This window comes from Pleuronectes platessa, chromosome 14, assembly GCF_947347685.1.
Source record: "Pleuronectes platessa chromosome 14, fPlePla1.1, whole genome shotgun sequence".
NCBI classification, from domain to species: Eukaryota; Metazoa; Chordata; class Actinopteri; order Pleuronectiformes; family Pleuronectidae; genus Pleuronectes; species Pleuronectes platessa.
In genome coordinates, this window is record NC_070639.1 from 11,395,143 (window position 1) to 11,419,050 (window position 23,908).

Genomic DNA, 23,908 nt, shown 5'->3' on the forward strand with positions numbered 1-23,908 from the left:
GACCTCCTTGGGTATTTAATGTATTTTTAATGAGTTGATAATGAAGTGTTTTTGTTGGATCTCTCCTCTGCTGTGCGTCCTGGTTCCCCTTTTTTTAACAGCAAGGCTTTCCCCCCCAACGGCTCGTGATGAAAAGGAACATGTATACACCGGGTCGTTGTTTACAATGGTAGCTAACAGTCAGTGTATGAGGGGAGAGGAGGAACTGAAGTGGTGAGTCAGAGAGTGTGGGAGGTGGAAGGGGTGACAGGGGGACTCCAGGCGCCTGTTTCATAATACTACGCACGGTGACGCACGGGGGACGGTGCTGCTCCTCCGCTCCGCTTTGGGACCCGTGAGATGTGGATCTCCTTCTGCTCCGCTTCACCCACAACCTGTCCCGACGAATCGATACAAACAGCTGAAAGGAGGCATGTCCGCTCAAGGATTGTTAAGCAGCGTGTTCTCGTGCTCTCTGAGCCCCAAAAGTATCTCCAAGCGCCGGCTGAGGCAGACCCGGAGCCTGGACCCGGTGCTGATGCGACACTACGGCACAGACGCCGAGGAGTCTCCGTACAAGGTCAGTTACCAACAGACGGCTTCAGGTGGATACACCTGCTTTCAGGTTGGATTTCCTGACATGTCAGAGTGCAGAGGGACTGTTGTTCTCTCGGGATGACTGGACTCAAGGGGACCTGACCCATCTGTAGAGATCAGGTCACAGTCACAAGATTGCAGGAGTTGTTTGCATTGAATGATGATTTGACTGCTCAAGTTCTCATGGAGAAAGAGCTCGAAATCACCTTAAAGCTTTGTTATGGTCATTTTCTTTATGATGTTGTGGTTATTGCATGCATACAAATACAATAATTAAACAGAATCAGTGTTTCCTTCAAACTTCCATGAAAATGTTTCAAAGTGAGCTTGCTGCACATTCCATATGCTCTAACTGATTACCTAATTGTAACGGGAAAGAAATTCTCAAGGAAATGTTTTTTCTCACATGATTTCAACATCACCCAGTCTGTGAGTAATAGGACACACGTTATGTGCGGTCTTCTTATGCAGGAGTTCTATTATAATGGCGTTGCTGTGTCACTGGTGAACTACAAGTGATTCAACTCATTCCAGCTGCTGGAGTTATGTCAGCAGGAGCGTCTGCATGTGCTGACATGCTGGTGTCTGATGGAAGAGGTGGGACCGGAGAACTTTGTCACACTTGGCAAAAAGTGTGTCTCACTCAACATGAAAAATATCACAACTAATACAAACTTGTGGGATAGTGGTTTTAGATTTACTAATATCTCGAGCCATATCAAGCTTTTGATTTGATAAGTAAACAGCTGCATGATGAAATGATCCCAGGTCGGGAAAATGTGTTGATTCTGAATCTGAGCCAAATACTAAAAAACAAAACAAAATTCTGGGTCATTCCATCCGAAATGTTTTCTCTTTAAACTGTTTTCATTTAAAGTGAGTTTAAACAGAAATCCCTCTTAATCTTCCAGATGTTTTTATGTACTAATTTATTAGAAAGCCAAGATATTTATTGAATTTATCACCACATCATGCAAAGCAATAGTTATAAGTGCAGTAAATGCAGAGTTAAAAGAACTGGCATTTCTGTTCCTGTAGCTTTTACCAAAGAAAACAAATCACCATTGATATTATTGCATATTAGGGCCTGTAAACACAAACATAGATGGTCCTTGCCTTTATTAGAAGCTGCCTTGCTAGATCTTTTAATACGCAGAAAACGAGTGGAAATATTTCAACACATGTTTAGTATAAAATTCTTGAAAAGGTCAATTTTCATGTCTTTTAAATCCACTTCAGATTTAGAGTTTAATAGCTATTTCACATGTTCACAATTTCGGCCAATTTCAGCCAATCTGTGCTGCTGCGCCGAAGCTGGTCCTCATGGTTACACTGTTTGTTTAGTATAATGGAAATGTATCACAGATGTGACACTATAATAGGCTTGTAATGAATACCAGGTATCTGGTCTCTTCTTTCAGCCATCAACAAGAGGCCAGGTTCTCACTGAGCCAGAGCCCTTAGAAATGTAATCACAGTAAATCTGAATGAAGCCGATTAATATTGGAGACAGCTCAGTGTCAGAGAGGATATTTAATGTGATTTATAACTTGGGGGAGTGCTCGTTTGCTGCCCACGCCATTATGCTCTGAGAGCTGCTGCACCACACTCTAGTTTTTAAAAAGCACTTTAAAGCGGAAATAATTAACTTCACTTCAGTTAACAATAAAATGTTACAAAACTAAAGTTCCAGTCATAGTGCTCATTAATAACTGTTACTTTTTAACTACTACTAAGGCATTTCCAAATAGAGCTCCTAACAGACTGAGGGTAAACTCTGCTGCGGTCTTAGGTGTGCAGGTCTCTCCTGGAGACTCACATGACCACGCTGTCGGCTTACACGCTGACAGTAAGTAAATGCCTCATTCTGTGCAAACAGTTCATTCAGGGACAATAGTATCCGAGACACAGTCACACGGGGAGAGTCAGTTGGTCAGTATTTCACCCTCTGCACAAAAACTGCTGCACCTCCCGCCCACAGCTCCATGCAGCTGCACTCACTACGCAAGACTTTATGAGATTTGTGATGTCTCAGGACACTCAGGCCTCTCGTTAAAATGCAAACCAGGCATCGGAGCGTGCTGATGAGGAGTTTATTATCTGTTTGAATCTCAGCGTTTAGCTCATTCAAACGACAACTTGCTTTAAGTGCAACCCCGACATGAAAACACATCCTGTCATAGTGGTATTTGTGATCGGTGTCGTAAAGTGACCGTATGTTTTCCATAGGCTGGATGTGACTGCGCTCCATTAGAAGCGCAGGCACCCAGGTTCTCAGCAGCCTGAGCTCGGATGAAAAGCAGAGACATCTGGTTTACATGAAGAACGCCTCGACTCTTACTTCTCACAGTACAACAGCATGACCTGATCCTTGGCTACGGTCCCTCAGGCACATATTTCTTCCCACAGGAGACTGGCCTGTTGTATGGCACGGAGCTGAAGCTGCTGGCTCGCTGCCGCAGCATCCAGCCCGCGTCCGCTCACAGAAACATTACACGGTGACTCGGATGTAAACACCGAGGTAAAATAATTGTTTCAGGCACCTTTGTATGATTACATAACTGACGTATAGTGTATGATCTGCATGATGTATGGGAAAGGCTTTGCCAGCCTCAGTAACTGGAGACTTCCAAGGAACAAAACAACTTCTGAGTCTCTCTGATACAGAATAGGACTCCGGTGGCATGAAATGGTACCAACTGGGTTGAGTTTTGGGGTTTAAAATCTTCCATTATACTCGTCAGTGGTGATGGAACCTTACAAAGCATTGAACTACAGCCAGGCTCATCACTTTTTTGGGTCCCCTGGAAACATGTTATGTTGTTTTCACTGTTTGCAGCTCATTACTGTGTTTGCATGTGTTTGTGTCGGGTTCAGTCACTTGATTTTTTTACGATGCACGCGCCTGTCATCTTGGACAATGCCTGGCTTGTGTCAGGTTTGAAGACAAAAAACTGAATGCTAGTCGGGTTCGGGTCTGGCTCAGTTGGGTTTGGCTTAAGTCTTATCTTCGGCGGTGGTCTAGTGGCAGAAACTTGGACTATGGGCAGAGAAGGTTTCTGGTTCGTGTCTGGTTCGACTCCACGGAGAGACAATAAAAGACGAACCTGAATGGATCTGTCCAAGAGTCTCCCTACCCTGTCTAGTGCCCCTGAGCAAGGCACCTAACTCCCCCAACATCTGCTCCCCGAGCGCCGTACATGGTCGCTCACTGCTCTGTGTGTCCTGCACCAGATGGGTCAAAAGCAGAGATGAAATTTCCCTACCTGCATGAGTGTGCCTTTGCATGTCTGTGCATGTGTTTGGGACTAATAAATAAATCTTAATCTTATCTCTAACTGCAATTTTGTTTACCAAAATAAAAAAATCATATTTTACCTGATAAAGGAGGTAGAAATTATGTGTATTTATTTTTATACTTAACGTAAAATTAAGTATGAACACTTTCCTAATTCAAGTATTTGCTTGTACTTGTGTTTTCTATTTATTCAGTTATTTGTAATAAAGTTTAAAGTTAATCTGAAAATTATCCAGCTTCAATTACATTATTTCCTCATAAGACAACTTTGGAAAAAAGTCAAATAAAAGTATCATACGTATATGTGTTGGAATTTTGATTATCTACTGTAAGCCCCTGGAATCCATGTTGATATGGCTCTCTATATATATTACTTTTCCCGAGATCTCTAGTTCTTGTTTCCAGTGCATTAAAACCTCCAGACCTCCTTCACTCAGTTTACATCTTCTGGCATTTTATTATAAAACTGATCTTGAAGTGTTGTGCATGCCCTTAAATATTATGACATATTGGAATCACTGTTCCCTGCAGTTCAGCTACTGTCTGTATGGTGGATCTCCCCAAGTGCCTGCATGGGTTACAGCGATGTTTGAGATTAATTTGAGCTTATTAATGCATTTCATTTTGGTATGTTCTCAGACTATCCTCTGGACATGAAGACTTTGTGAAATATTCGAACATTCTGCATCCTGGTTAAATCCCTGAAAAGTAAAAAAAAAAAACTTTTAACTCCTTAGTGTATTTTTCTTTTTTTCCACAGTCTGTTATAGTGTCCATGTGAAATTGTGTCTGTGGGAGACGGGGCCCAGGCAGCGTCTCCTGTCATCTTCATTCATTTGGTGTAATGCAAAACACTTCAAGAGATACTTTGTGTGTCGCTCTAAAGAGCCAGATCAGATGCAATACAGCATATCTCAACACAGGCTCTCACAAGCCTCCTGTAGGGAAGTGCAGGAACTTATAAAGCCTTTAGAGGGAGTCATTCATCATTCTGATGCCGTGATGAAGTGACCAAATGTGGACATTAATCACTGGGACGTAGATTAAGGCTTTGACACGAGGGAGAATCCAAAGATGTGTGCACAGATCTTGTATCGAACGGGTACTGTGGCATGTTGCCTCGTTAGTTAGTTTATGTTGTGTGTTAAAGTAGCTCGGGCTTTTTATTAATATTTAACATGTTATATTAACGTTATTGTCATTCCCTTCATCTCAGGCTGGAGGAGAGTGAATTAAAAGTTATAATCTTCTGGGGTAGATTATGCTCTATTTGTTTTTTTACCAGTGTGATGGTTTTTCTCTACATCGGAGTCACTGAAGGCGTTTGTTGATTCATATTATTAATGAAATATAGTTACAAGCTTATTTTCTATTTATTAAACAAAGCCACGAGCCTAATTCTGATAGAGAAATATGATATTTCAATCTATAAACTACACTGTGTGATGAGGGTGTCTCACTACTCCTTAAATATATACAGGCTGAATGATGAGAGACGCACAGAGAGTAAAGTCGATAGTGATTAAGATGAAAACTCGTCTACGTTAGCCTGAGCTCTAGAGGAGCTCATATAGCCTGAAGCAGAAGCAGCTTGTAGGAATATGAAAACTGATCTCTGTTACAAAGCTGCAGCCAAACTGTATATCTTCTCATCCCAGGCTTCCCAATCCAGAACCTCTGTCTCTGCAATAAACCTGCCAAACTCCATATTTCTTAATAGTTACGTGTCCTGACTGAGACGAACACTTTGTCTTGTACAATTTGGCAGTACTCTTAAACTTGCTGGGCCTGATTCTGGCACTTTGAGTCAGTTACATACTTTTCATGGGAGAATGTACCTGCTCACCAAAGTTGTGCAACAGCATGAGGTGTCAGGGACACTGAGTGGTGATGAAACCAGCACCGTTCTACAAGTCAATTGTATCCAAGATTAGATAAATAAATTGCACATAATCTCACCAAAGGAAATTAAAGACACGGTGCAGTCTTAAGTGTTCATACAGTTTCCTCACAATGAAGGGCTTTAAGATATTTAAAGTCCATGAGATTTCCACATCTTGGCGTTTGGTATCTGAACACCCAGTCACTAAGCTAAAAAGTTCAAACTTGAGCTGGCCGAAGATTAAGCTTCAAGTTGATGATTGATACTTCTAAATACATAACTGGGTGTGTCACCGAGCAGCTGCCTACATTTGCTTTGTTGACTACAACAGAACATCTGATGTGTCTGGGCTTGTTGTGGTGGGGGTGAGCACTTTGACTATACTATGTACAGCTACATTTTATGTAAAAAGATTACGTTGATAAATGTCTCACATTAAATACTGTAATACACTTTGATTATTTTAGTATTACTTTATTCATGCCCCGTAAGCGGCTTCAGATGAATCATATTCAGAATTAGATTTGTTGAAATTTAGAAGTCTGGATGTGGGACAGGAGTAAAACTGTGATATTGGCGCCTGAAAGGATGCATAAGAAAGTTTAAGATTGTTCTACCATTAGTTTAACATAGAGTTGGAATTGATGTAGGAACCCCCCCACGTCCCTTTTACTTGGGGCCCCCAAACGCCGCTGTTACCTGGTTGTGTGAGGAGAGAACAGCGCCCCCCTGTGGCCGTGTTCCTCACTGACTGAGGGTTAAACCAGTCCCTGAACTTGTACTTCTCGGCTGCGTCCAGACAGAGTCCGGCACCACGTGGTTCTGTGTTTGTTTATCTGGGGCGTTTCGTCTCGGGTTCTGATGGCGTCGGTTGTCCGCGGAGTCAGTGTGGTGAGACGGCGCGAGCGGTGACATCTCGTCTGTGGTGACCGGTGTTCGCGTCTGTCTTTCCCTCCGATGGAGGAGCCGCTTCCTCGACGGAGCATCACCTTCCCTGTGAGTAGCTGCTGCTTCTGTTCCGAAGTCTCTCTGAAGTGGAGGAAAAACTCTCAAATGCAGAATAATCAATCAATGCATTGTCAGATTAACCTGTGATGAAAATAATCTGCACGGTTGATTTAATTTTGAGATTAGACGGACTAAAATAACTTCTTGACTATGATGGATTAAATCAGGTTTTTCAACAGTTAAGGCTTTATCTTAATAATGGTATTGATAGTTAACATATATGGACACAGAGATGAAACTCTATGTTAAGTTTAAACGTGAGAATAAGAAGTTTAACCACTTGTTTTGTCACAATAAAAATATTGTAACTCTATGGAAAAGAGACTTTTGAAATATTGGAACATTTTGCATCCTGGTTAAATCCCTGAAAAGTAAAACTTTTAACTCGATAGTTTATTTTTCCTTTTTTCCACAGTCTGTAATAGTGTCCATGTGAAATTGTGTCTGTGGGAGACGGGACTCCCATTGCTATAATAATAATAACACCTAATGAGCTTATAATAATAATGACAATACAAGGTTACTTCTAGCAAAACAGATAAAGAACATAGTGTATAATTTGTGATATTTCTTAAATTAGAAAGAGATTGGCAGAGTACTCAATGACATCACCTTGAAAGCAGAATAAAACTATAGCGCATGTCCTTGTATGTGAAACAATGGGTTTACCGGAGTGCCTATTTTAATTTGACGAACAGGACGTGAGCGATTGAAGGACTTTGTGTCGGTGCTGCTTGTTTTGGTTTCGTCACCTTTTTGATTTATTTATGACTGAAAAATGAGACAATTCAATTTACTCTAAAAATAACTGCGGACAGGACACAAGGGCACTTCTCTTTATCCTTCATTAAACCAGGTCTTCTGTCTGGTGTCCTGGCTCAACGTGGGCAGCATTGAAGTATAAAACAATTAAAACACAAAGACAAGCAGGGACAAGTAGCACAGAAACTGAAACACAGCAAACCATGGAACACTCTTCTTGCATAATGCCCCCATTGAAAGGCTTCCTGAGCACTGAGGAATATTCATCACCTCTCTGGATCTGGTTCAAGTGCGGCTGCTCGGGTTAATCTCAGCTCTCGATCTGGCTTTATTGTAGGAACTACCTTGCACATTTCCTGTCTTTGTGCTCCAGGGGTGGCTCGTGAAATCTGTAGGTTTCAGGGAGGCTCGGACTTTAAGTGCACCCTGCTGTGGATGCACCGAGAGTTTAGATGAGTTATAATTATTTCTTAAATCAGTAAGATTTTGAAGCTTATGTACTTAGTTGATTCTTGCTGTTCTGGGTTTGTACCCTGATGGTTGAATGCACGCTGGGATAAAGGAGTCAGCTAAATGATATGATGTAATGCCATGTGATTATAATGATAACAAATCTAATAATTATAAATAGCTATATTTGACATATTTGAAGGAATGCACAATTTATTGGTGGCTTTATTGTCAATTTATAAAAATGACTTCATTAAGATCAGTTCCAAACTCTAAAAACTGAATTGCTTGATCGTTAATATTTATATTTAAATGGAATAATTTGCTTTTTTTTATCAGCATTTGGTTCATATTTAAAAAGAAAACAACAATTACCTCGAATCTGGTTTTCTTTCTGTAAAGACGCAAGTCCTGCAGCTACAGGACAAATTTCATTCCTTCCATTTTAAGATGATAACGTTTTTGATTTGTCAGTAAGATAAGAATCACTAGCTTCTTTGACTGGGACTGTTTGCCAGGTTAGTGGATTTGTGTGTATTGGACTCACTCATCCATCTCCTGACAGGTATAATAACATACAAGTGAGTTTCAGTGATGTTCACTCACGTTTCGTGTATGGACAGGACGAGCTGAAGCCTGTTGCTATGACCAGAGAGCTGAAGGTTTTATTTTTGGGGGGGAGGGCTACGCGATGATTTTGAAGGAAGATATTTTGCTGACGGAGAGTAAGTGTGGGAACGCAGTCGAACGTGGCATCAGATACGAGGAACATGTCCACTCCCATACGGTCACAGCGGAGGAATGTCCGAGAGAACCGGGCAGATAACAGCCGACATGAATTAACTCTTTGCGTTTGACAGGAACTACAGTACAAGTAGTGGCCGACACGAAACAGTTTCCTCTGTATTTTCCTTTACTGTACATGGGGCTTTACGTGGCCGTGTGTTTGTCATGCATCACTTGCATGAAGGAATAACAGTGTTGAGTCTGTGTGGGCCCTATAGACTGTAGGGTGGCCCCTCATCCTGGGCCTGTGTTTGTTTCTGCCACTGCATGGTTTAGTAGGTTTCTTTTAAAATGCAGAATAATACAAGGAGATGTGGATTCAAGGTACTAAGTAAATCAGTTGAACACCTAGCAATAATGTAAATATTGGACATAAAGCTGTTGTGAGAATTTATATGGATGGGTGATTTATTTGAGTGTAATATGAGTATCTTAACATTTTGGAATGTTGCTCTTATTTCCTGATATTTTTGATTTAGGCCAAATGATTATTTGATGATCAAGCCACACATACATTCATACATCCATCTATGTGCAGCACTTTCTCCATCATGCATCAATCACAGACGCCTGGCACCATCATCAGGGGCAAGTTGGGGGTTCACTCTCTTGCCCGAGGACACTTTGGCACGCAGAATGTCCAGGAGGTCGGCGGGTCGATCCCGCTGACCTGCTGGTTAGTGGACGACCCTCACTGCCTCCTGAGCCCCCCCCCCCCCCGTCGTCACCTTTGAGGAAAGGAATGATAAGTGAAGGCCCAGGGTTGATTTAAATGTATTATAATAAGGACTGAAATAGCCATATTAACAAATATGATGTCTTTGTGCAGTTAAGGCATTAGCTTGATAGTGGTATTAGACACAAGTTTCATTATTTCTCACCTGCCTCCCACACACAAGCTGCCCAGGCTGGTGCCCACTGCCCCTGTGCTCTGAACAAACAGCCATGAGGTCTCCGTCACCTCGTGTCCTCCATGCGCATTGATACTGTACTGTATGTGTACCCGGAAAAAAAAAGTGTGCTACTGTCGAACAGTCCTAATTCTGACTTAATGCGAGTGAGCCACTTTAGTGTAAGCCTTATCCTGATAATGAGTTACTAAGCCTCTTTGGTACACGGCTCATATGATTGGCTTGGATCAAAGCGCCGTAATCTCCGGCATGGAGATGCTCAAAGGTTGAGGATTTCAGATCATATTATTTGCCCCGTCATTAGCACAGTGCTAAAGCCGCAGGGTGACTCATCTATAATGAGGTTTGCTAATGAAGTATTGTTCAACATTTACACTTATTTTCTATTTGGCTATTTTAAAATGAGACGATCTACACAGTGTTGCTTGCTGCTTTTGGTTTATTGAAATTACTTAAAAAAAACTGTTACTCTTTTCCTGGGACACAGAAGTTGCGTCAGGCTGTTTGTCCTAATGTCCCGACCTCTCACTTCTACTAATCAGAAAAAAAAACATTTATGTGAGTCAACAGAAAAAACGCACAGCACAAAGGCTGCGTGCTAACACAAAGGAGTTGACACCTCTGAAAACAAACTGTCAGTTCCTCTCAGGGGAAACAGCAGATTAATGTCGTCTTCTTCAGCTGACAAGTGAAGCAGAGAGATCTGTCAGTTCCCCGCTCGCTGGGGGTCTGAGGAGAGTCGGTCATGAACCTAACATGTGACAGCAATGATAGATGTTTCTGATGTGTGTGTGTGTGTGTTTGTGTGTGTCTGTCCTCAGGGTGACTTCACCTGGAACAGCGTGTCAGGATGCAGCGTTGGCCTGAAGCCAGTCCACTTGCAAAGCCTCTCAGAGCTGGAAAGGGTTCGCCTCCAGGATGTGTCCTTTAGGCGATTGCTCCGGGATCGCGACCTCGGCTGCCACATCACCATCCCTAAATGTATTTGAAAGCAAACACACACACACACACACACACACACACACAAACACACACAGTCCCGTTCTCACATGCAAAAATCTTGTGACAGAATGTTTTATGCATTATTATGAGCAGCATAAAGGTTCCCTCTCTTTCTTCTTGCTTTGTAAAAGGTTTAACGCTCATGTTGCTTGATTGATTTCATGTCCTTCACCGCACGGCAAAGGGCCGAGTCATTGCCGACCCCTGAGAACACTTAGAAACAGTTCTCTTTCTTATCTTTATGTGAAGTATGTGGGAAATGAACAAAGATCATTCTCCTCGATTGCTGTTATGAGTCAAGAGTTGCGTTCCACATCTCTGTCGTGACTTTTCTGCAGTTTTCCTGTGCTCTTCAACTTCTCCACCTCTTCAACTCCTCTGAATTAGGAAATGAGTCTAAGAACTTCATCTGGGGCAAAGGAAAACTGGAGCATGGCAGGATTTTTGTCAAACTGTATCACCATTTTCTGTTTTCAGGCCACAAACACAAGAAATCCCTCAAGAAGAAGTTGGATTCTTTATCGAAAGAGAAGAGTAAAGACAAAGGTAATGAGGGTTTAAATATATTCTTAATTATCTTTATATATGTAGTTTAGTCAGAGTTTAAAAGAACCACAGTTCACAGGCTTGAAATACGAAAATAAAAGGATATACAAATATTGATTAATAGAAAATACAAAGGCAATAAAGCATTAAACATCTTAAATATTTGAGAATCAAATATAGCACAAAAACATATGAAATCAAAGTCTCAAACTCAATACTGTATTATTAGTTTAGTAGTAGTAGCTTGTATCAGTCCAATTTGCCTTTTGTTAAGTAGGTTTCGGCCTTTTTGCAGCATCACACTTTAAAATTCTAGTGTAGATATTAGGTTTCAGCTTTCTCTGCCTCTGCTACTTGAAAAGACTGGATTTGATCATTTTGGCTGAGCCTGCGTTGACTCGGGGAAGTCAGACATCCTCAGTTGTTTACACTCACTGAGAACCCAGCGATCAGAATCTTTACAGTTCAGGCAAAAGCCGTCTCAGAGGGAGCGGTGCTCTTCAACCGCCGCTCGGCCCCGCCCCGCTGCAGCAATCTGGCAGGAAAGTGATGTTCTCTGTCAGTCGGGGGAAAAATAACAAAAACAATCTTAAGTGGTGGCACATTCATTAAAGCGTATCCTCAGGCAGGGCCGGCCCCCTCTTTCCTCTGTTTCCGTGTTTGTTTACAGAGGCTTTTCAGAAAGTATGTGCTCCCTGATTCTTGAATACTGACTGTGCATTTCAGAGCGGGCTCTCTGTGCTACTCATTTATTTTGACCAGCATTTGTTTAAAAGACAAAGAAGGATGCTGTTGAGCAGAAAAAGCTTGATCCGTGACAGACACACGTCTATAGAGCAATTTAACGTTTCCCTGTTGACCTGGAGCCAAAGAGATGAACTTTAACTCTCTCTCTCTCTCGCTCTCTCTCTCTCTCTCTCTCTCTCTCTCTCTCTCTCTCTCTCTGCCCTCTCGCACAGAGGCCGTGCCCCAGGCGTTTGGCATTCCGCTGTCGCAGGTCATTTCAAACGACCGCACGCTCAAGCAGCGGCAGGATCCCCCGCGGGAGGAGCACAGTGACCCCTCCGAGCTGATGCTATCCTTCCTTCACCTCACCTCCGGCTTCAAACGGGCCAATAAGGAGCTCTCCAGCAGCACCTCGTCGCTCAGCTCCGCCTCCGAGACCCCTAACGAGGCTCCTCCCCCCCCGAGCGCTCCGGACGCAGCCCCGCGGACTCGCAGGAGGGTAGGCCTGTCCCGTCAACACACCCGATCTCTCCCATCACACTTTAGTGTTCCCTGGGAATTCACAACTTTCCTGGACAGTCGCTCACCGGGCGGATAGACGGCTGCACCTTATTGTGTCACTGGCAGCGGTGGCTGAATTCATGGTTGTCGCCCATCTGCTTGACAGGGTGGAGTGTCTGTGGATTGCATCACTGACCTTGATGATAACCAGTCTCGGCTCTTGGAGGCCCTCCAGCTGTCTCTGCCAGAAGAGGCAGCTGGCAAAAGGAAGAAGCGCCACGACAAAAAGCTCAGCCTCAACCCTATTTACAGACAGGTGCCGAGGGCGGTGGAACTCTGCTGCCAGCACCTGGAGAAACACGGTACACATAATCAGAGTTATTATGAAAAGTAACTGTGTGCAAATTGTGCAGGACACGGTTTGTAAATCATCCAATTTAAATCCAGTTGATGATAATGTTCAGCCACAGTATTGGCACTGAGCGAGCGTCTTTGTGTTTAGGCCTGCACACGGTTGGAATATTCCGGGTAGGGAGTTCCAAGAAGAGAGTACGACAGGTGAGGTTTCGTCACTTTGCTCAAGTCGCCTCAGCCGTGAGCAACATGTCCGCCTCATTAACTGTCCCCATGTCCCCTCCAGCTGCGGGAGGAGCTGGACCAGGGCTGGGAGGTGAGCCTGGACGAGGAGCACAGTGTCCACGACGTTGCTGCGCTGCTGAAGGAGTTCCTCCGAGACATGCCCGACCCGCTGCTGACCAGGGAGCTGTACACGGCCTTCATCAACACAATGTGTGAGGAGAAAACACATTCTGTGCACCTCGCACACACACACACACACACAACAACGACAACTCACTCCACTGGCACAACTCTTCTGTGATTCATTTGAAAACTAATGTCAACCTGTGGCTTGTTTCTCTGCAGTGCTGGATCAGTCGGAACAGGAGAGCGCCATCCAGCTCCTGATGTTTCTGCTTCCTCCCTGTAACAGTGACACGCTGCAGCGGCTGCTCTGCTTGTTGTCCACTGTGGCTGCACACGCTGACGACAGGCTGGACAGCGAGGGGCAGGAGGTAAGAAACTGAGCTTCCCTAGTTTTTGATGGCTGCGTAACAAGTGTGGTCTGTCACAAGATCGCAGACACGTTTTATCAAGGCCCTGGGGGGAGACCAAAATCTCACAACTTGTTATTAACATGAGATGAATTCATGTTTAATACTGTTTTGTAATTCTAATATGTGCTTGGTAATATATACATGTTTCTGTGTATTGTATATAGCTATTTTTTTCATTTAGAAAAATACAATTTATATATAAATTATCATGTATACATTAGACTTAAGACATGTTCCATATTTTACTGTATTTGTTTTTTTATGAACCGAAATATCTGCATTGCTATAGATCTATGAAGACAAGTACAGTTATTTTAGCAAAAGGTTTTGCAAATTGGTTTGGATTGATCCGACACTAACCTTCTCTTCAGTCAACTTTTCTCCTCCTGTCCTCCTCATCTCCTCACTCTTCTCCTCTCCTCCTCCTCTCCTCTCTTCTCCAGTCATCTGTTTTTCTTGCCGTCATAGCACAATAGTTTTATTATTATTATCCGGCCAGTTTACAATTGAGTTTATTGGAGGGGGAGATTTGACCATATTAAACATTGGGGGGGGGGGGGGGGGGGGGGCGTCCTCTTTATACACACACAAGGTCAAACATTTTTCGAAAACAAAGCAGCTCTCAAAGAATGATGCTGTTATTTTACAATTGAAATGGGATTACAATGAATCCCACCAGGCCTCAAAAGGCAGTAAGACAGATGTCTGTCACAGCTGCAGCTTCTAATTTGAAGTAAGTACTTTGCCAAAGCGTAGAACCACGATGCACGATGATCCATTGTGGGAATCGCGACTAAATGATGCACAACCATCATCGGCCTGCTTAACAATAACTACACAAACATTGTGCCTGTGCGAGCATCATTCTGTTCAGTCATAATTTGTTTATTTCCTCCAGCTGACGTGTTGTAACCATGAAGTGTGGGGAAATGTCACATTGTGGGGAAACGCTCTGTGAACAGACTGCCTATCACACCATCCACACATTTGCATCTTTTCACTCTGCACCTGCCAGATAATGCATTTTCCATTCCATCTATTCCAGGCAGGACTTTGTCTGGTGAACCATTTCTCTCTCTCTGAAATAGCCGGTTATAAGTTCTGAGATGTGTGTGAACTCATTGTCCTTTAGTGCATCACAACCTTGCACTTTACACGCACCAGCGCAGTTCTTCTGGTAGACCTGGATCCACAGGCCCTTTGTGTTTAATCTTCTTTTTTGAACACTAACAATCCCAATAGAGATACTTACTATCTCATGCATTTAAAACCAGTTAATTCCTGTCCTTGGTCCTACAGCACACATACTCATTCCCAACCTTAACCCAGGTGCGGGGGAGAGTCTGTCTACAGTAAAATGATCTTGATATGTAAGTTACTTGATGCAAATAAGAGTTTTCATGCATGAGGAATGAAAAGACAACGATATGACTCAGTAGAGCGCATACCTCCATCAAGATCCAAGCAACGTTACATTCGCTAGACCTGGATTTTGGTTTGGATCGGCACAAATTCCTGGATCCACCCCTGATTCCAGATCTGCACCAACATTTAATTGTTTTTTTCCTTGTGCCAAACCAATAAACCAAAGTTCATTGACATCGGTTGAGTAGATGTGTGCGTAATCCTGCTAACTAACAAACAAATGAAAACACAACCTCCATGGTGGAGGTAGTAATCTAGAAAAGTTGAACTCCATTGGCCCCAGTCATGTCAGTAAAATCGGCTGTATAAGATTAGTTTTTGTTTTAACTTCATGATTATTGGTTAAAAAATAAATATAGATCAAACTGATTAGACTGTCCGGTCATATAAATTCTGTCTTCTGTCTTGTTAAGGTAACAGGAAACAAGATGACCTCAGTCAATCTGGCGACCATCTTTGGACCCAACCTCCTACACAAGCAGAAGAAGGACAAAGAGTTTGCGGTGCAGAGTTTTGCTCGTGCAGAGGAGAGCACGGCCATCATCAGCGTGGTCCAGAGGATGATCCATACATACCATTCACTGTTTATGGTAAGAAAACCAAGAGTCACGCAAACAGGGCTTCTACTTGATCTTCTACTTGAACGATTGTTCATTTTTTTCTCTTAAAATCATACAAGTATCATGAGGTTCCTCTTACAGAGCATTTTGCAAAGTAGATAATAACCTGGTAAATACTGGGAACACAAAACACTGTTTAACTTTTTAATGAAATGTTCTGCTCTGGTGCTAATTAGTTATTTGCATCCAGCACAGACACAGTAATTAGTTACAATGGAGAGGTGTGTGATTGTTCACTTCAGGTCAGTTGAAGTGTGATTAATTAATCAGTGCAGCCAACACTGTAATTTTAGAACTGTCACCGTTTAGTGTGAGACTGAGTTTTCGGTCCTGCAGGTTCCCGCCGACCTGCAGAACGAGGTGCTGATGAGTTTACTGGAAACAGATCCTGATGTTGTGGATTATTTGCTCAGGAGGAAGGGGTCGCATTGCTCGTGAGTTTCCGCCTTTTGTCTCGTGTGTTCATCGCTCATGATTACAGTCGTATGCAACTTTAAGATACCCTGCTTTTTATGCAAACTTTATTTGGGGTCTCAGAGCAGAAGAGTCCTTCTCCCCGGCTGAGCGACGCTTGTCCGGTGAGTCCAAAGCATCGAGTGGAGAAGTGTCTCCCTACGACAACAACTCTCCTGTCCTGTCAGACGGGCCGCTGTGGAAGTACCCCGAGGACAGGAGTCCACTCTCAGACCGAGTCCCCCGACTGTCTGCTAATTCAAAGGACAGATCCGGCAGCACCTCTCCAACTCTTTCTAAAGGTGAACTCAATTCGATGCAGCATGTAGTATTATATGATACTGTAGCATATCGTCAGCATTATTATAATTAGTGTCTTTTAAAAGATTAGTTTGACATTTAGTTGAATGTTTTGATGATATTCAGATGTGAAGATTAATGCTGATGATACATACATACAGAAAGCCTCACATTCAGCAGCGCTAACCAATATATATATTTAGAATATATATATTCTAAAAAGGCATATAACATAATCTATATTTGTATTGTCTTTATACTGAGGAGATTAGCTGTTTTCCCTGTTTCCAAGCAATCAACTGTTGGTTGTAGATTAAATGTAAGTACATGATCATGGTAACGATATTCTCATGTAAATCCATCTGAGAAGGTGAGTGAGCTTATTTCCAAAGATGTTGAACTACGTCTTGAATCTGTGTCCATGGTGATTTTCACAACACAGAAAACACACGGCCTGTTAAACTCAAGTAAATAATCCTTTGAATTCTTTTGTCTCCCTCAGCGGCCTCAACTCTTTCTGGCAATGACAGTTTCTGGGACACCTGGCACGAGCTGCTAAACAAAGATTTCAGTGGCCGACACGTCGCTGGTAACACGACCCTCTTTACTTTTAAGTTGTTGCAGAGGATTTATGGGGGATACGTGATGACTGCTGGATGTTAATGAAAGCTTTCTCCCAGGCTCCCTCGGAGACGTGTCGGAGTGCGAGTCCTACGGATCCTCAGAGGGGCTGAGCAGTCACCAGGGTAACCACAAGTTGCCCGTCGGACCAGCCCACAGCTCATTGGGTGTGCTGGAATGCAGACCACACCTCCCAGTGACTCGCAGCAGCAGCGGCCCCGACCAGCCGGGACAGAGACGGTCGGGATCGTCGTTACATCAAGGACTGAGCAGCCAATCAGGAGCCATTAGCTCAGACGACTTAGCGGCAAGGACAGGGCTCCCTTCATGTCCCTTATTAAAGGTCAGGGTGGGGACATTGTCTCCCCTTCACTACTCCCGACCTCTGAGGGACACCCATATATCTCACTCCACACCCTCCCTCTTCACGTGTCCGTCTGACCCTCACGCGCCCCAACAGTCCCAGCAGGGCTCGGCTTCCCAGACTGGAGATATGACAGACGCCTCCAGACGTGGACAACCACATTCGGGTACGCCAGACTGGCAGACAGAGAGGTGGCATATATGGCAGATTCTGTCAAAGGAAAACTCAGAGGCTCTGCCGGAAACCTTGGTGTGACGCACAAGTTGACTCTAAACTACAGTGAAGATAATGTTTGGATCTTTTTTCAAAATCCTAAGATGCTGAAATGCTTCTATTTATTTTTTATTTCAGCACCAGTTCACGTTTGTATCTTTTATAGGCTCATAGAACTTTGCACCGACTTCTTTTTTTAAATTGCTTTATGTCATTTTGTTGTTGTATCAATCCAAAATAGAAAAACTCGTATTAGACTCGAATGTCATCATCACACTTGAATGTTATTGATACCTAATTTGAAACCATGATTGTTTTTTAATGCTGAATGTAAATATACACCTGTACAGCTTGTTTTTTGATATGTATTCTATCTACTTCAATTTTGGTTTAACTATAGGATCCAATTGTAATCTTCTTAGTTGCGGAAACTCTGCAGCCTATTTACCATCTGAGGCGTTATTTATTTCATTCAGAGATCTGAAACTAGAGATATATAATAATCTATGTATTATAGAATGTATTCTATTTATATTATATTTCTAGATTTGAATGAAGTGTGTTAATTGTCAGATATAAGCACACATTTTCTCTTCAAACGCTCCTGTACTTTTTCTGTTTGCGATGCAGAGATCACTGTTAAGCAGCCGAGATTTATATTATCTGTAAATTGACAATACTTTATTATTTAATGATTTCTCCAGTCGCCGCTTAATACATCAACTGTGATTTGTTTCTCATTTTTCTCCTTGAAGTAATATCAGCCTCTCCCATCTGATACATCTAAATGAAATGGAAACTAAAGCGCTTAAAGTTTCTTATTATTTTCGTTTATCTTTGTCTCGGTTTTTTATTGGCCCGGCTCCCGAGGACACAGCAGTTAGTCCGTTGATATTAGTCTAAGTTTGTTTTAGCGCCTACACCAGAGCCGTATTCCAACTTTAGCTACATTAAACATGCAGTTGTGATGTGGTTTGAGATCCTCAACACTCATAATTCATAAGACCCCACTGTAATTTCAAACTGGAGTCTCATTTAACCGAAACTTAGTGTTATAGTATTGAAAATCATACTTATACCTATTTATGTGTATGCATCTATATCACTGCAAAGAAATTCAAGGTTATATAGTATTTGACAAAGAAAATAGAACCTGATCGGATTCTCTCTCTTTTCCCATTGTATCCTTTTAAGAAATTAAGTCATGTGGGTTTTACTTTATGCTGTTATTACCATCTCCTACAAATTGATTTATACCATTGAGGGAAACTGACATTCCACTGAGGGGTTTATTCACAGGTCAGTTAATTGTATCTGGATTCTTCTCTTAGTTGAAACAATGACAACATCAGCCACAAGAGGGCAGCCTAAGACCAGGAAACTGTAACCCAGGTGTAACGTTGATGTGTCATGACTCATCACACAGTGAGCAGCTGGTAGTTAGATTTCATTCTTGTTTCGACTCCCTTTACCAGCCGTGACGGGGGCAGTGGTAGTTTCAGATATTTTTCATGATGACTGTTTTTATCTGTTACAATACACAATCTCTTTCGGAAGTAAATTTTGTTCTGTCAACAATACAAATTCTTCGTGGGGATAAAAATCTGAAAACTGAGCTGAGAAGATGAAAAGACACTAAAATATGACAAAATATTAACATTTATAGCACTGGACATGCAAGAAGTACTCCCAGTGAGTATGCAATAATGCAAACAAAATGTAGGAGGATACAACAAAATTATGACTTTCCTTAAAGTGATGTGTTTGCTGGAAGTTTGACTTTAAAAGTATTGCTCACTTTATTCATGAGCCACTTACAAGTGAGGGACAACAAACGTCACTTCAGGGTACATGCACTAAATGCTAAATCTGTCAAATACGACAAAGTACCAGGAATTCAGCTGGAGAAAGTGCACAGTAGGTACAAGTAAAGCATGTAAGGGTGTTAGAGGAGGAGGAGGTGATCTCAGAGGAAAAGACGAGTCCTTGAGAGATTCCTGTAGATAAAGAGAGACGCCCCCTCGCTCGCAGCATAAGTCATAAGTAAGCTGATTATCTTTTGACAGTGAAGCTCTTTGCCCTGATATGAAACTCATCCCTTGCTAAAACAAAGCCGGGGGATTTCCTCAGCACTGCAAATTCCGGATTTTACTTTCTGGCTCCGCAGCTGTGTGTGGGCCGAGCTGTGTTTGGCCACCGCTTAGTCACTTTCTGGTGAGAGCAGGGAGACGGAGCACAACAGGATATCTGGATGCGTTTTACTGAGAATCCAACCTCACGGTTGTTTGCTTTTACTCCTGCATCTGCATCGCAGTTGCACCAGATTTTCTCTACATTCATTATCCTGATCACTAGCAGCCCAAACATGAGGGGAAGATCCCCTGGAGAGGCTTTGTTTAGTTCATTTGTGACCTGCCTCCTGAAAACAAACAGTCAAGATCGAATATTTCAGTTGGCGTCTTATCTTTCTGCAGCACTGATGGATGTGAGATGATCCTCTGGCAGAGGGCCGCGACTGTTCCCAGCCGGGGGTCCATCCGGTCTGAGTGAGCTCACTGGCATCAGGAGCAGCTGCAGGGAGGACGGAGGAAGGTCACAGACCAAAAGGAGGCTGAATGTCCAGAAACAAGAGAGCGGCGGCCCCGGGGCCTCAAGGTCGAGATTGATGTACAAATCTAAGAAGAGCGAAAACGGGGCTCAGTGGAGCTCATTAGGCACAAAACACCTTTAAACCAAATGCTACCAAGCCTCAGTACATTGTCTATCATTTATTACCAGAACCTGGATTTAAGATGATAAAAACAGATTTTCATCCACTTGCCGTTCATGTTAATGGTTTTTACCTCATGGATTCATTCGCCATCATTGTTACATTGTCCAACAGCGGACACGTATCCAATTTAATCACATTTTGCTTCCAGATCAGTGTTAATGTTTTGAATTTCATCGTACGAGTGTACCAATAAAACTGTCACCTTAAGTTCATGTGCTGCAGTTATATTTCCGGATGCTCTTTTTTACCGCACTGTTTCCTCTTTTTATTATTTAAGAATGTACTTTCTTCAGAGTTGAATTGAGTCTGTGTGTCTGGACGAAGAATATGAACTGCAGAGAAACATTTCACAGCTTATATGACTCATTTCTATTTACCGCATATAAAGATGGCCGACATAAGAGCTCCCAAAAAGTGAAGCCAAAGTGTATCGATGGCCACCTGGTGGCTGACTACAGAACATCTAATAGATAAAAGTAAATATACACATTCAATATATATTTCTCAAAGATACTTTCTGGTTTTAAGTAATTAGTAGTTATTGATGCAAGAAAGAAACAGGGTGTAACATCGCGATTGACAGCTGAGACTGCCTTTGATTGATATTTATATTTCTGGGTAGTGGGAGGAAGTGGAGACGTGTCATCCACCCTTATAAACAGTCTGTGGTCTTGAGTCGGTGATAAAGTTTATTTCAAGAAAAATTACATTTTCAAGTATTGTCAACCTCTTAGTTCAACACTTCCTGAGCCACATGTAATACTTTTATAAGTGATTCAATGGGATTCGAAAGACAACTTCAAACATCTTTCAACTTGCTTTTGATTCCGAGCGACGCCTCCCTCTTCCTCGGAGGTGTGCTGATGTTTCAATCCGTGCTTTCTACTTAGATTTCTTTAGTTTTCCAGAACCATTTATTTATATGGTTTTAGATTACACACCCAGGGGAACATTATTCTCCTCCCTCCTGTTTTCTACCATCTCAGTGACGAGCTGTTGTTTATGCCGCCCGCAAACTCACAAAATCTCATTTGATTCCCCCCCCATCTGCTCTGCCTCATGCTCCAGTTGGGATATATCTGATTAATATTACCTCATTCCGAAACAACGTCCACATTTCACCCAGAACCTGCAGCTACATTTGTTCATTTGAATGTTTGTTTCCAATCACATCAGTGTCCATATACATCCTATGGAACACAGACTGTGAGTAGGCATGTGGCCGTACTGCCACACGTACACTGATGATTCTAGTGCACACATTTCCATCAATGGTTTTCTCTACTCTGATGTGCAGCAGGTTAGCTGGGTTGCCGGCTGTGTTTCAGATGGTGCCGCTGGGGATCACGTCGGGTCAACCTCAGTATATCAGTGGGCTACTTTTGCAGGCTGGTTTGTGAATACTTCACAACTTGAGTCGTGTTAGCAGAGCTCTATTTGCACAGACACTGAAAGGCAGTCTGCAGCCGGCGATTTCGCAACAAACCGAAAATGGCTGAAACAAAGAGTCCCGGGCGGCGTCAGGAATTACAGCAACCAGATGTTTCCCTCTGTAGCTGGTGGTTATCAGGCTTGTTTCATGGGACACCTACGCACACGTACAGATGTGATTCTCGCTCAGCGAACCTGCAAACTGTGTGTGTGTGTGTGTGTGTGTGTTTGTGAGAAAGCAAGAGATATTTTTATTGCCTTACTTGCCTTAATGGCCTATACGTCTATTTTAAAACGTATACGACACAGTTCAATAATCTGAAATGTTTTATATATACAAGAAACATCATGGAAAAAGAGGTTTGCTATACTACAGAGGATTTAATCAGCACCTTTAAGACGTCACACAGATGTTCTGAAGATGAAGTTCTCTCTGTGTCCTCCAGGTTCCTGCAGGCAGATTATTCCTATGTTGTTGTTTCATCTTTATTGACTTCATTTTCTGACATTTTTTTCCTGCTTTTTGACAACACTTATGAAACAGACATGCAGTGCACTGATTTCCAGGCCGCTGATTCAATTCGGAAGTTCAATATCTGTTAAAAACTCATAAACAACCACGACCAATCCTCCCCCGCAACAACTACCGTGGCCCTGAACCCCCTACCGGGCAAAACCACCAAACGTAGAGAAACACACTATAAATCTAAGAGTGCAAATTACTCGACCTTTTTTATCGTATATATAACAGTTTTAAAAGTTGCATTCCTCTCCATGCTGGTGTAGCCGAAGGCAGGATGTTATTTTCAAGCCTGTCTGTGTAAGTGTGTGTGTGTGTGTGTGTGTGTGTGTGTGTACAAAATAACAGCCCATCGGAAGATTATCATCAACTTGGTGGGATTATTACATGAGGATGTATCTATAAAAAAATAGAGTAAGAGACAATCTGAAGCCGATATTGATCAGATCATTATTCCCCATCAGATGATGTCTTAAGTGTTAATCATGAAGACTTGACAATGAATGAAAAAATAAAATCAAGTCCAAATCAACTGTCCAATTTCAAACTTAAAGTTTTGAGAAGTTTCATGATTTAAAAGTTGTGTTTCCTTTATCTGAGTCAACCTCACCTCTGGTCAAACTCTTATTGTAAGGTATCATCTCTAAAGAGCCTTGACTTTTCAGTGGAACCCAGTTATGTGTATGTGGGCCCTCATACAGAGAAGGATGAACCTGAGAACAAACGGTGATTGTTTTACTCTCGTAACCAGAAACGTGGATTTTATATCTTCTATTCAAGTTTGAAAAGATTTTTTCACAATCCGAATATCTTTCACCAAAAGCATGGCAATAGTTTCAGCAGAATTGAACACATGCTTACAGTGGCCTTCTGGGAATTTTATGAAAGGTTGTCTCTTATTTTCTTTTCCCAGAAGGCCAAAGTACGAATGAAAATCTGAAAATCTCAAGAGCACATCGGCCTCCGAGCATGTCATCTGAAAAAGTTCCATTATTTCCTTTATCTCTCGGAACAATGTGACATGACCAACATGTCATTCGCAAAACAGACACGCACAATCTGTTTGTCTCAGCCTGACAATAATAACCACACACTCTTGGCTCTCACATGCGCGGCCATGCTTTCCTGTTAATCCGCTTGATCAGACGTCTGCTGCGGTCGGTGTTTATTTCAATCCATGCTGATCTGTCCTAATGGACAAATCACTAACCCTGATGGCTGATCCAGTATTCTCTCAGTCCTTCAGAGCAAGACCAGATCGATGCAACAGAGAGACTCCAAGTTCAGTTTCAAATATTTTCTTATGAATCTCCAGTGACTGGTTTTAATCCCTGAATCCCCCGACAATAAAAGACTGAGACTTTTCGTATCCGTCTCCAGGAAAAAAAGGTTTGAACTGCAGGAGCACGAACTCCCCCCCCTGCCACCGTGGCCCCTTGCGTAACTGTCACTTTGTCAGAGGAAGAACAAGTAATAGGAGAAAGTGTTTTTTCAGAAGACGACAGGAAAGGATGAAGAAATAGATCAAATTAAAAGGCTGAATGTGAGCGTGCACAGCAAACTGTTGAGGCTGCTTTGTTAGGATTGACTCTATTTATCAAAAAAAGTGTTGTTAATCCTGGAAT

The 23,908-nt window shown here is 42.4% G+C and overlaps 1 protein-coding gene across 2 annotated transcripts; it reads left to right on the forward strand.

The window, feature by feature from the left end:
• The first annotated feature begins 252 nt into the window (after positions 1–252).
• Positions 253–18,391, forward strand: LOC128456376 (rho GTPase-activating protein 6). 2 transcript variants are annotated; one of them, XM_053440523.1, is made up of 13 exons: positions 253–559; positions 10,495–10,654; positions 11,153–11,221; positions 12,181–12,446; positions 12,615–12,810; positions 12,951–13,006; positions 13,089–13,239; positions 13,373–13,521; positions 15,402–15,578; positions 15,945–16,042; positions 16,146–16,363; positions 16,864–16,950; positions 17,042–18,391. In XM_053440523.1, the coding sequence occupies exons 1-13, from the start codon at positions 413–415 to the stop codon at positions 17,599–17,601; spliced, it is 2,334 nt and encodes a 777-aa protein (XP_053296498.1). In that variant the 5' UTR covers positions 253–412; the 3' UTR covers positions 17,602–18,391. The 2 variants fall into 2 exon arrangements, with proteins under 2 accessions (XP_053296498.1, XP_053296499.1); XM_053440524.1 differs by lacking the exon at positions 253–559 and adding an exon at positions 6,502–6,752.
• Positions 18,392–23,908: the final 5,517 nt, after the last annotated feature.